We start from the raw sequence: 14161 nt of genomic DNA on the forward strand, positions 1-14161 counted from the left end.
CGCGGCGCGCCAGGTCCTCTTCCCCGCGCCCCGCGTTCGAAACTTTCTCCGAGCACCATCCGACTGCGCCGCGGCCTCCAGCTCCCCCGCAGCCGCGTCCGGTACTGGGCGGGTCCGTGGCCGCCGCCGGCCGCCGGCCTGCCTGCTGCGCCGCCTCGGGCCGAAGCCCCCTCCTGCGCCGCCCAGCTGTGCCGAAGTTGGCCGGCCCTATTCCTCCCTCCCTCCCTCCGCTTTCTCCCTCAGCCAGGAAACCTAGGTCGTCTCCTCCACCTCCGTTTTGGGAGTCCGGAGGCTACTGGGTCCGGATCCGCCCTCTCCCTCGCCGGATCTACGCCTCCCTTAGCCAGATCTACGTTCCTTCGCCTGGGCGACATGGAGCCGCCCTCCTCTTTCCGGCGGCGCTGGCGCAGCCTCCTCTACCGGGACTCGCGCGCGTGGAGGCGCTGGCCGGGCACGCCGTAGGCCGCCGTTGCCTCTGTGCCGCGCTCGTGGACGCGCTGGCCGGGGACGCGGCAGGCCAGTGTTGCTTCTGTGCCGCGCGGAGGTGCTGGCCGACCGGCCGTGGCTGTGGCCGCGGTGGCCGGTGCTCCAGCTTGCTTCTCTCACTTCCCGCTTCTTTTTTCTCCATTCTATTTCAGATCCGGTAGTGTGGAACTATAAACGGCACAGAGGGACGAGCTTTGTGGCGGCGGTTGCTCTGGTGAGGGAGCTCTGCGGCAAGCCACGCGGAGTGGCGGCCACGGCATGCTCACCCACGTCGAGGTTTCTCATGCTGATTTTGCATAATTTCTTACCATCTAGGAGCAAGATTGCTTCTGCAACATTAGCTATGAAGTTAATGTTTTGGCAAGAGGATCAACAGAAGGATGCGGTAAGCTTTCTATTTCTATGGAATAATGTCGTGTGGTGTGTTGCTTTTTTTAACATTAGCTTTTTTTAATCATGTGGTGTGTTGCTTTGGGTTCCTACCTGCTGCTTGTTTGATGAAAAGTCTAGGCAAACAATGTTACACCGAAATAGAAGTTGCTATTGCTTTTACTTGATGGACTTTGATTATTCTTGTTCCACTGTTAGAGTTTTGCCGAGGATGCAAAAATTATGCCAATTGGTTTTAGTTCTTATGAACAATTAGTTTGTTGTTGTGCAATACTTTCTTATTTGTGCTTGCATTTTCAAGCCTAGAATAAAACTTGGTGACCTATTACTACTTACTTTGCTAATTGTGCTTGCAATCATATTGTTATTTTCGTATTGTGTAAAATTTTGTTTATTTTGGCACACGCATTTTGTTGTGTAAACCTTGAGCCTGATGGTTCCATGCAGATCCTTGCCCTACGGTATGTAGAAGGCAAGAAAGCCAGAGATATTCTGGAAGTTTATTTAATCGATGAAAATAGACATCATCTGACAGAGCCATTTATGGATATGTCTTCCCTAATTGCCTTGTATGAGATCCCTACCCCTAAAGGATCGATGCAAATTTATGGATATCTCTTCCCTAACTTGTGAGCACGCGCACACTACAAATTTTAAATTTCTGCAACTCAAACTAGCATCAGTAAGGTAGATTCAGCTCATAAAGCCAGTGTACCATATAACTCTGGACAACTTAATGCTTCAGTTGCTAAAGATAGCACTTGCACCAAGTTTAATTTGGAGGATGCAAAGCATGCATTCGGAAATTGGTTGATCAGTTATATCTTTTATTTTGGGTTTTTATTTTTATCGTTTACACTTAGATTAGATCAGAGTATCAGACAACATTTTGCTGTTTTGCTGGTCCAAATATAGATTTTCTATGAGTGATCAGTTATATCTTTTATTTTGGGAAAAAGTCTACATGACCCCCTGAACTATACTGTCAGTACACTTAACACCCCAAACTCAAAAACCGGATGTTTAACCCCCTAAACTTTGGAAAACCGGACGAAACACCCCCTGAGCGGTTTTGGATGGTGGTTTTGCCACCGTGGAAGCCATGTCAGCGCCACCTAGATGCAAACGTGGCGCGGGGCCCACACGTCAGTGCCCATATCTCATCTGCTGTCTGTCGTCCCTCTCGGTGGCTCTCGTCGCCCTTTCCCGTGCCCCTAGCCGCAGGACGCCGCTCCTCCGACGCCGCTGCTTCCTACGCCGCCACCGCTCCTCGAGCTCCGCCGCGCCCGTTCCTCGAGCGAGCAGAAGCTCACTCCCGCCGCCGCCCACGCCGGCTTGGCCATAGGCGGGGGAGGGCCTCGCCGCGGCGGGGCGCGAAGCAGGGGCCGCGGCGGGCGTGCTCCACCCCGCGCGCCGGCCTGGCGTGCCTTCTCCACCTCCCCGGCGGCGTCGCCTCGGCGCAGCAGGAGGGGCGCGGGCCTCGCGGGCGGAGGGAGCAGAGGGAGAACGAGGGAGGAGGGGGGCGAGCTCCACTGCCGTCGACCTCAGAAAGAGGGGCGCGGCGCCCCGCGCGGGCGTCCACGGCGAGCTCGGCCGCCGCCCCGCGCGAGCGTCCATGGCGAGCCGTGCCGAGCTCGGCCGCCGGCCCGCGTCGTGGCCCTGCGCCGGCCGAGCTTGAGCTCCAGGAGGGTCAGCTCCATGCTTCGCCACCGAGGCCGGCGCGCGCGCGAGCTCCAGCTCCGGCGGCCGGCGTGCGAGGGAGCAGAGGGGCGAGGAGCAGAGGAAGGGCGATGCGCTCGCGGCGTAGTCGAAGCACGGGAGGGAGGGCCAGGCGGGTGGCGATGCGGACGAGGGGTTGCGCCGACACGCTGCCTCCCTCCAGCCCAAGCCAGCTCACCGCCTCGCGCCGCCCTCGGCCGGCCCGCCGCCTCACACCGGCGCCATCGGAGCTGCCCGGCGCACCGCCTCCCTCCAGCCCCGGCCAGCTCACCGCCTCACGCCGCCCCAGCTGGAGCTGCCCAACGCGCCACCTCCCTCCAGCACGGGGCCCCGGCCGGCTCACCGCCTCGCGTCGTTCCCGGCCGGCCCGCTGCCTCGCACCGCCCGAGACCGAGGTTGCGTCGGCGAGCCGCCGCCTCCATCGAAGGACAAGGCAGGAAGGGGAAAGTAGAGATGGGCACTGACGTGTGGGCCCCGTGCCACGTTTGCATCTAGGTGGTGCTGACATGGCTTCCACGGTGGCAAAACCACCATCCAAAACCGCTCAGGGGGTGTTTCGTCCGGTTTTCCAAAGTTTAGGGGGTTAAACATCCGGTTTTTGAGTTCGGGGGGTTAAGTGTACTGACAGTATAGTTCAGGGGGTCATGTAGACTTTTTCCTTTATTTTGGGTTTTTATCTTTACGGTTTACACTTAGATCAGAGTATCAGACAATATTTTGCTATTTTGCTGGTCCAAATATAGATTTTGTATGAGTCGTAGCTTGTAGGAAAACTAACTGGAGTTCATATCACAATTCATGTTGTGTCTACTCAGTAGGAATATTCAAAGTAACTATGTTTTTGTCTTATTGGATATCCATGGAAGCATCCTACTTTCTATTATCATAAAATTTGTCTTAAGAGAAGGTCCAGTTCATAACAGATATTAATAATTCATTTAGTTAGTTTGTAAGTATGTAGCACCCTTACTTAGAGTTGTTGTTCTAACCTGACAGATGCATGCTCTGAACTAATTCTTCTTGCCCCTCTGCTACTCCTAATAACTATATGTTACATCTTCTTTGTGTGAAACATTTATTTCTTATTTTGGACTATAGATCATGTGTTGTTTTTTGTATGTCTGAAATGCATCCATAGCGTTAGATATGATCATTTTAGTAATTTTCATTTGCATGGATATGATCATTTTATTCTTAACTATGGAAACATATTATGTCTTTTGGTTGTTTTGATGTGCATGGACAAAGTGTCACCCGGAGCGTTAGCACGGGCAGCCTGTCCAGGAACACAGCCTGGACGGCAGAAATACCAGAATATGCTCAAGAGTTTTAAGTTTTGCCATGGATAGAATGCATGATGAACTGCTGAAGCTTAATGGCAATGGCTTGCTATGCACAGTTGTGATGATATTTTTTATGCCTGAAAACAAGATAACTTCTTTCTGTTCTTTCTGTATCTCTCACCCTTTTATCATTGCTAATCCGAGGGATATGCTAATGGATTTGCCAGACTTTCTTTACAATGTAAAATATTGCAGTGAGAAAATTTGCTCATATGTGCTACAAGAAGATGCTATAAGTGAGCAATTGCTTCAAAGTTCTTTCTAATTTTATCTGGAGCACAGGTATGTTTCTCTGATGATTACCTTGAATCATGAACTTGCCACTTTGCATTGCTGTTAGTTTTTTTTTTGTTATCTTCTCTGGTTAATTGAGTGATCTTCTGATGGATGCTTAATTCTAATACACTTGATCACTGAAACTCCAGAGATTCCTGGGCAATATAATCTTACTCAAGTGTCATGCTGAGAATGAGATAATACACACCCTTGCATTCTTAGCTGGTGCCATGGTTTGGTCACAGGTACTAATAACTCACCTCTCTAGACCATAATCTATGTTAAGTCAATTATGTTTCCCCCCTATCTATATTGCACTCTGATTAGCTTTAATAGTCTTTCGGCACTTAAAATGGAATATGTATAAAGTGAGATATTTGCTTCGTTTCGTTGAACCGGCAGCTATATCGTGCCATGCTGGGTTATCTATGGGTATACAACAACAACAACAACATAGCCTTTTTTCCCAAGCAAGTTGGGGTAGGCTAGAGATGAAACCCGAAAGAAATAAGTTCAAGGTTCAGGCACATTAATAGCTAGTCTCCAAGCGCTCCTATCCAAAGCTATCTCTTTAGAGATGTTCCAATCTTTAAGGTCTCTCTTAACCGACTCAGCCCACGTCAGTTTAGGTCTACCTCTACCCCTCTTTACATTATCGACTAGCTCAAGGACCGTTATCTATGGGTATGATGCTAATAATTGTTATGACTTAGGAGTCAGGACTGGCATAATTATGTGGTCTGCACTTAAATATATTTGTTTTTTTAATCCGTAGCGTTAGCACGGGCCAACTTACTAGTAAACAAGTAATGCACCAATGGCAATAATGTTGTATGCGGAACTATAGCAAGATTCAGCATACGGTGGTGACAGGTTGCACCACTTTTGTTTAGCCACCTAATATAAAACGACATCTACGGTTTGTGAAACTGCAACGTTATTATTTAAGCTGTTAGACCTTTATTTAACGGTAAAGGAATAACTAGAGAATATGAGGATTTCAGTCACTAGAATAGACACTCGTAGTTTCGTATTAGGAGATATTTGGATCTCTAACTAAACTTTAATCACTATTTCATATTTCAATTAGAAGAACTAAATCCGAGCCGATGCTAATTCACGATAAGAATATATTAAATTAATTATACAAGCCGATGCTAATTCACGATAAGAATATATTAAATCTAATTAAACCATTATTGCACATATTTACTATAGCACAATACGAGCAAGTTATGGACTAATCAGATTTAATAAATTTATCTTGAGAATTAGTATCCATTTATACAATTAGTTTTATAATAAATTATATTTATACTTCTAGTTGCTTGTCAGCCAATCAGTCAACATCGTTTTTTTCTTACACTAAATCAGAACCAACCACCGACCAACTGACAATACTTTTCTCTCCTAAGGCTGACCTCAGCAGTCCCCCTGTGGCGCCAGCGGAGGCAGACGTGGCATGATGTGGCCGGGGGGGGGGGGCGGACGCGGCGGTGTCAAGGCTGGGCCACGTGTGCGGTTGGGGGCGGGGGCGGACGGGTGGGGGGGCCTATCGAGGTCAGCCTAACTTAGTACCAGTTAACAGAGTGTTCACAAGCCTTGCCAGAATCCAAAAGCACCGATTTGACCTTGGGATGCAGTCCGTCACCGCCCGCCTCCGTCCTCTTCTCCACGCCCTCTTCCCCTGTCGCTTTCCCAGCTTCCAATTCCATGGGTGTGTTTAGATGTGTAAAAAGAGTGTAAAAAGTGGATGCGAAAAGTCACATCAGTCACTGTAGCGTACTGTAGCACGTTTCGTTTGTTTGTGGCAAATATTATCCTATCATGACCTAACTAGGCTCAAAAGATTCGTCTCGCAACGTACATCAAAACTATGTAATTAGTTTTTTTATTTAACTATATTTAGTACTCCATGCATGCATCATTTGCTATATTTAATATTTGGATGTGATGTTGATGTGATTGAAAGTTTGGAAGTGGGGGGGAAATTTTTGGATCTAAACACACCCCATGGCCTCTTTCTCTCTCCTCTTCCGAATACTTTTCCTTTTCCCTCTCCCCTTCGCCTTTCTCATTTCGAGGTTCCGAGCAACCGGCGGGTTTGAAGTTTGAACTCACTCCCCCTCAAAGTCCCCGTCTCTATCTTTCTCTAGTCTCAACAAATGCGACAAGATCTGTGTGTAAGGTGACCAACACCAAGGATTTCTTCTCCTCCCCTTCCGCGTCGCGCATTTGCTCCGGGGGGCGCAGCTCCAGGAGGGCGATTATTGAGCTGTTCCAGTTCGTGGAGCCCGCTGCTGTCATTCAGAGGGGTTTTGGTGAGTTTTGCTTGTCATTATTATTTTCATTTCTGGGTTTCAATTCTTTATTTGCTTGCAAGATTTCCTGTGGTGAGTTTGGTGTGCTCTTGGAATTGGGGCTCAACATTTCTCTCTTGGACAGTTGGACCGTACCTTTTGGGGTTGGCATTTTAGTTATTTGTTTGAAAACTCGTGCTTTTTTTTGTCAGGATTTAGTCTTCAGCATTTCCCTGTGCTCTTCAGTCTTCAGTTTGGCATTTGGGGTTCAAAGCTTCACCTTTTGATGGGAACTACGGCAGCCCGTTGAACGCATCAGCCTGAGCATATATTAAGCACTTCAGCACTGTCGGCTAATTTTGTCAAAATGTTCATTTCGCATCACGTGGGGGCACTTCCTTTATTTTCCCCCGCCACCAATTTTGGCATCACTGTAACCTCACTGAAAATTTGTCGCCATTAGGGCACTAAAGTTGCGATCTGTGAATTATTTTTAAGTGTTTTAGATGTCAAAAGCATCAGTACTACCCTTGCAATAATGAAGCTGCAGGATGCTTAAATGCACTTGCTTTAAGTCAAATTTACTGACCGTGAGAGCAAAATGTTAATCTTGGCGCTCTCAAGTTGAATTTCCTCTATTATTAAGGTTCATTTTGTTTAGTCCGAACTCCGAACACAGAAATGCCAAGGGAAATCGTTCTGATATCTTGAATTTTCTTTTGCAGGACAGAAGGACAAAACATCTTGCTGGACGGCCATGGATCAATATGAAGTGCTGGAGCAGATCGGTAAAGGAGCATTTGGCTCTGCTTTGTTGGTCAGGCACAAGCTGGAGAAGAAGAAGTGAGACCACCACATTGCTTTCACTTTTTTTTTTACCACCATCTGTAATCCAGTTTCGTCATTGGGAATCTGAACTTGTGCAGGTATGTGTTGAAAAAGATCCGGCTTGCACGTCAGACAGACCGCACTCGCCGGTCTGCCCACCAGGAGGTAGGCAGCTGCTGCTTTGCACGGATCAACTTGTGCCTAGTTATGATTCGCACACTGGCCTTTTTGCGAATTCTCCCGAACTCTCCCGTTCTGCTACAGTTGAGAGGGCGAAAAGGGGGCGACTGCGTGCTCCCGCCGGCGGGGACGCCGATCCCCTCCGCCTCCGATGGCCTCTTTGGCCTTGGAGGTGTGGGGGATCCGTGTATCTTCTGCCGGCGGTGTAGATTAGGTCCTAGTAGTTCTAGGTTTTCGTTTCCCGGCGGCGTCGGCGAGGCGGCGGCGACGGCGGCGCCATGGAATAAGTCCCTCCTATCCCGACTCCGCTTCGTCTGCGCTAGCTCCGGCGCCGATGAGGGGTATGTGAGGGCGGAGTACATGGGTGCTGGAGGCCTCGCCATGGCGTTGGTTCTTCCGGTCCTTGGTTACTCCGGTGTAGGAGTCTGCTCGTCAACGGCTTGTCCAGGTATGTGGAAGGCGTTGATGGCGAGATGCAGCAGGCCGGCTGTTGGGTTCGTGGTCGTGAGATTGATGGGCTCCAGAGTCTCCATCGCCGGCTTCCGTCGGCGTGTTCGAGCTCATGGTCAGAGGAGCATGGGGTGTGTCCCCGGCCGTTATGCCTTCACTGTTCCTTTCTACGGCGGCTCTTTCCAAAGCCTTTGTGCGATGGTGTTTCTCTTGACCTTGGTGTCCACGCTGTTTTCTTCCCTGGTTGGTTCTCCTGCCGAGGATGGAGAAGGACGGCGGCGGACGGTGGTCGGACGAGATGCAGAAGACTCTTTGGACCTTTGTGTAATTTTTCTTTTCTTCAGGGTCTTCTGTGCAAATATGGGTGGACAGCTGTGCCTTCTGTATTGTTCTAGGTCGTTCCTGTACGTGTACGGTGTCATGTACGCTTTCCTGGTATAATACAGGTACGTTTTAATCAAAAAAAAAAAAGTTATGATTCGCACAAGTCTTTTGTTTACCAAGAATGGCTTGTGAAGGTCAACTCTTCGTGCAGAATGATTAGTATTTGCCAGGGTTTGGTTTCCCACAAACTAGTGTGTTCATGATGATGCTATTGCTTATCCTTTCTGTGAGGAACCAGCCCAAGTTGATCCCGCCTAATCGAGTCATCGTCCATTGATCAACTTGATTAGAAGGAACCAATCCCGGTAGTCCTTGGAATGTGTCATGAGCACCGCCCAGAATTTAAACACACTCCACAAGCACAACAGTAACACCATTACATAGGCACGTCCAACACACGAGATTATATTACAAAGCGGTTCAAAGTTTAATACAACAAGTCCTCAGAGTTTTTGCAGCGGAAAGTTCTAATACTAGCACTCCATACATATCGCAAATAAGAAGGTAACACTATATGCGGATAGTGCCCTTCACATAGCCACCGGCCATCTACTCCTCACCCGCACTTCCGTCCGCGGGGTAGAAGTAACCAAACACGGCCTCCAGCGGCGCATCACCTGCATCAACTTAACGGCAGCACCGTGAGTACAAAGGGTACTCGCAGGGCTTATCCAATATGGGTATATAATATCCCGACCTCAAGGAGAATGCATTTGGTTAGTAGCAAGGATAGGATACGGTATTTAACTTTTGCATAAAAGCATCTAACTTTGATCAAGTCGTAATAAACAAAAGACAGAGCATCTATGATCTCTAGAGCATGTATCAAACAATTGCATAAGTAAGGTATTCATAAATCATAAACTCAATCTTTCATGAACTTCCTCGGTAACTCTACGTTAAAGTCAAAGTACAAGAGCGTGCTCAATGTCCGAGAGCGCGGCTATTGCAATAGATTGAAAACCCTGCAGGGGTGTACAACTTTTCCCACACGAGAACAAGACCAACGACCATATCCACGGCCAAGGATAAGTGTTGATTCATGCCTCAACCTTTCGCACAAACACAACCGACTATGAGCGAACGGTCGAGAAGGACAAGTGCACCGGAAACGTTGATCGCACTCCATCACAACTCGCACCGAATCCGGTCAAGGCAAGGTGTGACTTATGTTAGTTGGCTTACCTTACCATTATATAGTATGTGGTTTGTACGGAAAGGTGCTCAAGTATCAAAGCGATTACGCATCGGTTCTTAATCAACTCAAGCAAAACTAACCATGTGAGCTTCATCCCAATATGGCCCTATCATACTTGCCCAAGTCCGAATCATCTTTCATATTTGCTTAACTTTTATCCATACTTGGCTAATCATGTAAATTAATCAAACATCCTATAGCTCGCGAGTGGTGGTGACCTGGCCACCTCTCGTCTTGTACCGTGGCTAAGCATATAGTTCGTGACACCTATTCAAGCATACTCATGTAAAGATGATATCCTAATCAAAGTTGATAATGCATCAAATAGGTTATATGCAATCAATGATATATATATAATAACTCATGCGCAAATAAGACATATACTTCATTGATCCAAAATAGGGTGTAAGAAATACTTAGGGGCTTGCCTTGAGTCTCGACGGGAGTAGAGTCTCCAACGATCTCCGGTTCAAGCTCCTCTTGCTCCGGCGTCACGGTCTCTACACGAGTGCAATGATGCATGATAAATGATATGCCATGAATGATTGACATGGTATGCAAATGGTATGAGAAGGTATGATTTAACATTGCAAAACTATGATAAAAGGGGCTAGACATATAGTACGTATGTGGAATAATCATAACTAATTGTAAGGGTAAAGAACAACTAAATGCGGACCGTCCGGCTTGGGAGAAGCGAACCGTCCGGCTCTAAACGGCGGACAATTTGGCGGACCGTTCGCAGGTCAGGTGCGGACCGTGTTGGGTGAAAACATGCTCTCTGACTAAATCGCGGACCATCCGTGTGGAATGAGCGGACTGTCCGGTCTGAACGGCGGACCGAGTGGCGGACCGTCCCCGGTCAGTCGCGGACCGTGCTGGGTGGAAACCATGCTCTCTGACTAAATCGCGGACCGTCCGCGTAGGTTAAGCGGACCGTCCGGCTCTCAATTTGTGAAAGGCTAAGAATCGTGCAGAGTCTCTGTTGGTTGTTGTCAGGAGCTGGCGGACTGTCCGGCCATGTCGGGTGGACTGTCCGCGACACTGCCGAGGCTCACCGGCGAGTTCGCCGCCGGCGATTCCGGCCACGGTTTGGGGTGGGGTTTGATCCTAGAGGTTCCTGGGAGTCTAGGGAGTTCACTTTAGTAACTAAATCTCACATGTATTAGGGTTTCGAAGCTCTAGGTCAACAATGGTGATTGGGCTTTAGGTGAGTTCTTGGCTTCAAATCCTAGGGCAATGCAGATGGATCGGGGAGGGGAAACACTCACCGGTGTCGAGTGGGTCACCGGTAAGGGCTTCAAGTCGTCGGGGAAGGCTTGGAGTAGCTCGGGGTCGTCCTCCTTGCTTGGGCTTGAGGAAGAGAATGAAGTAGAGGAAGAAGCTTGTTGGGGAAGCTCCTCCCCAAGGAAGAAGAGGAGATCGGGGTGGTGCAGTTCATAGGCGTCATTCTCCGGCGTCCTCCGGTTGTGCTCCGGCGAGGTGGAGGGGCTTCAATGTTGGGGAAGATGGGGGAGCTCCTCCATGGCTTGGAGCTTGAGAGAGAAGGTGAGGGGAGTGAATGAGTGAGAGAGAGAGAGCTGGGAGAAGGCTCCCAGGTGATGGAGGGTCGGGCTGACGGGTGGGGTCGGGGTGAGACGTGGCGCCCAGACTCTGCGCGCGTGACATGCATCGGAGATGCGCTAGCGGACCGTCCGCGAGTGAGGCGCGGACTGTCCGCGGGTAGGGTGACGTGGTAGTGAATTCGATGTGCCCGAGGTGAACCGTGGTCGGCCACGTGGCAAGGTCGCGAACCGTCCGCCGTATAGTGGCGGACTGGCCGCCACTACCAAAACAGTGGATTAGCCTAAGATTTAATTCTCTCCTTAATTGCGAGCTAATTATGCTTAATGCTTTAAGATGCACATGATGACATGTTTAACTAGTTAATCAACATAGGGCTGTTACACTTTTCCAACTGAGATCTGAACTTAGAAATCTTCTGCTTTCTGATAGCTGTGTTGTTAGTACACTTACGCAAAACTTAAATACCGATGCAGATGCAGCTCATTGCTACAGTGAGGAATCCATTCATTGTGGAGTACAAGGATTCATGGGTGGATAAGGTTAGTAAGAGTATTTAGGAAAAGAAATAGACTTTGAAGCATCTCGTAGATAATGCTTGCCAATCTTGAAACAAAACTTTGGGCATCACTTTCCTCGATTCTTTAACTTGTATTATGGACTAACGTGATAGTGTGGAAAATAAATTTACATAATTTTCACTTTATGTTTCAATTTCAGGGTTGCTACGTTTGCATTGTTATAGGGTATTGCGAAGGAGGAGATATGTATGTATCTCTCAGAGGAAACATATGCAGTTAATCCTTCCATCGTTGAACTTTATGGAACATTTTGATCAATGACTTATTCCTTCTTTTACCAGGGCTGAAGCTATTAAAAGAGCTAATGATACCCACTTTTCTGAGGAGGTACGGTTCATGACTTAGTTTCGTTTCATTTATTTTTGGGTGGTTCCTGATAACAAAGTAACACACGAGCTGTTTTTTCACTATGCAGAAGCTTTGCCAGTGGCTAGTGCAGCTTCTCATGGCCCTTGACTATTTGCACGCACATCACATTCTTCACCGTGATGTCAAGGTAATAGTTCTGTTCAGTTTGAAGTATCATAGATGCTCTTGTATAATGTGGAAATATATGTTTTCTGAAGCTGATCTGTATTTTTTTTCAGTGCTCCAATATATTTCTTACCAGGGATCAGAATATAAGACTTGGTATGTAAGTTATCATTTGTACAAGGCATGCTTTCTAGCACGTTACACAATTTTGGAAGCAATTTAATTTGCATTCTAAACAAATGCAGGTGACTTTGGGCTTGCAAAAATATTGACCCCTGATGATCTAGCATCCTCGGTTAGCCATACAACATGCCTATTCACTTGCTTCTGTTCACTATATCATTTCTTAGTCACAACACATGGCTCTATGCTCCTGATGCAGGTAGTAGGAACACCAAGTCACATGTGCCCGGAACTTCTTGCGGATATACCATATGGTAACAAATCTGATATTTGGTCGCTAGGTATGGCATCTGTTAAATGTAAGAGATCTCATGCCTGCAGTTCTGAAGTTATCAGTTGGACTGTAATGCTTGGTTCACTCTGTTTTCAGGATGCTGCATGTATGAAATGGCTGCACTCAGACCCGCATTTAAAGCTTTTGTAAGTTCTGAAAATGCTTTTACTAGATGCTTATGTGTTATCGAAACGTGCTGTTTGATTAAATTATCAAATGACTTCATCTATGCTTTACTTGTGCCGGGTTTGACTCTTGTTAGTGGCTTTACCATAATGCAATGAGCTAAATATTTATTGCGGCATATGGTACTGCTTGGGACATACTATGGTGCTACGGAATGTTTCAGTCGTCTCAATTTGGAACATACATGTTGACTGTGAACTGCTTATCTGAATTAAATGTTAGGTAATCTGCTGTTGGAAATAAATTTCAGTTAAGATATTGTGATCTTCACTATTAAGGAAGCGTTTAAACCATCTAAACGCGATTAAGGAAACCTAATGATAAAACCATAATGGGCTGTGATCAGCAGGCCTATTAGACCCGTTTCCAGAGGCTGGCCCCCAGCCCCACAGTGCCTATAAATATAAGGTCGTGGTTAGCACCTTAAACAACGAATTCACGTTATTCTAAAACCCTAGCCACCGCTAGTCTGATCGCTAAAGGCACTGGAGGGATTTGGAAGGCCAAGCACTCTCGTTTGGCGCCTGAAGGACGCCGATTCGCTGCTGCATCCCCTACACCGACAAGAACGCCTACTTCCTCTACGGATCAGGTGTAAATGGCTGCTGCTACTGCTAACGCTGGTATAATGTTTACCAATTTATTCCGCATTAGATTGATTTGTCATGAACTAGGTTATGTTAAGATCTTGGGTTATTAGCCTCTAATGTTTAAGCCTGGCTAATTCTAACAATCGGTATCATGAGCTATCTTAACCTAGTCATGCACGATCAATTTTGAGCTATGTTTATGCCTCTGATTTTCGTCGGTTTAAGATGCATATGAACTGTGCAGATTAGATCCTATTGCACAGTTAAGGTTGATGCATGTTTTAGATGCAATTAGATCCTGCAGAATGGCTTTTATGTGTTAATCATGCGTGATTAGATCTAAATCATGGTTAATTAAGTTTCTAATCACGAGATTAGATCTAATCTAATTCGGTTTAGGTCAAATTTAAGATTAATCTTGATCTGTTAATGTTAAGTGTCTCGGATTAGATGCAAATCATTAATGTTTATGCTAATTCATGGTTAAACCGAGACAAATTGATGATTAGCTATGCAATTAAGGTTAGGGTTTACTGCTACTTAATCTGTTCCCCAACTTAAGCCCCTGATCATATTTATTCCGCAAATTAGTTCTTAGATCCAAGAAATTGATGCATCAGAAAGCATTAAGAAGGAGGGGAAAACGCAATTTTCAGATCGGATTATGAAATCCCCAAATCCCGTGATGAACCCTAACCCTAAGATTGAATCTTACCTTGTGACCATGAGTTGGTTCACTGAGAATAAGCGGGCGGC

The 14161-nt window shown here is 47.1% G+C and overlaps 1 protein-coding gene across 19 annotated transcripts in view; it reads left to right on the plus strand.

Moving 5' to 3' along the window:
- The window catches only part of LOC120688229 (serine/threonine-protein kinase Nek1-like), a 20922-nt gene continuing 6761 nt past the window's right edge, over positions 1 to 14161 (plus strand). The window contains exons 1-13 of one of the 19 annotated variants that reach the window (XM_039970437.1): positions 21 to 871; positions 4106 to 4220; positions 4364 to 4459; positions 7245 to 7357; positions 7441 to 7507; positions 11594 to 11659; positions 11838 to 11884; positions 11980 to 12025; positions 12114 to 12194; positions 12286 to 12328; positions 12418 to 12467; positions 12555 to 12636; positions 12726 to 12775. In XM_039970437.1, the coding sequence (XP_039826371.1) occupies positions 4445 to 4459; positions 7245 to 7357; positions 7441 to 7507; positions 11594 to 11659; positions 11838 to 11884; positions 11980 to 12025; positions 12114 to 12194; positions 12286 to 12328; positions 12418 to 12467; positions 12555 to 12636; positions 12726 to 12775 (660 nt within the window). In that variant the 5' untranslated portion in view covers positions 21 to 871; positions 4106 to 4220; positions 4364 to 4444. Of the gene's footprint in view, positions 4989 to 5753; positions 6536 to 7239; positions 7358 to 7440; positions 7508 to 11593; positions 11660 to 11837; positions 11885 to 11979; positions 12026 to 12113; positions 12195 to 12285; positions 12329 to 12417; positions 12468 to 12554; positions 12637 to 12725; positions 12776 to 13273; positions 13439 to 14161 lie in introns of those variants that run through there. The other 18 variants (XM_039970438.1, XM_039970442.1, XM_039970436.1 and 15 more) reach the window with 18 other exon arrangements.

The sequence above is a fragment of the Panicum virgatum genome, chromosome 9N (genome assembly GCF_016808335.1).
Source record: "Panicum virgatum strain AP13 chromosome 9N, P.virgatum_v5, whole genome shotgun sequence".
Taxonomy (NCBI): Eukaryota; Viridiplantae; Streptophyta; class Magnoliopsida; order Poales; family Poaceae; genus Panicum; species Panicum virgatum.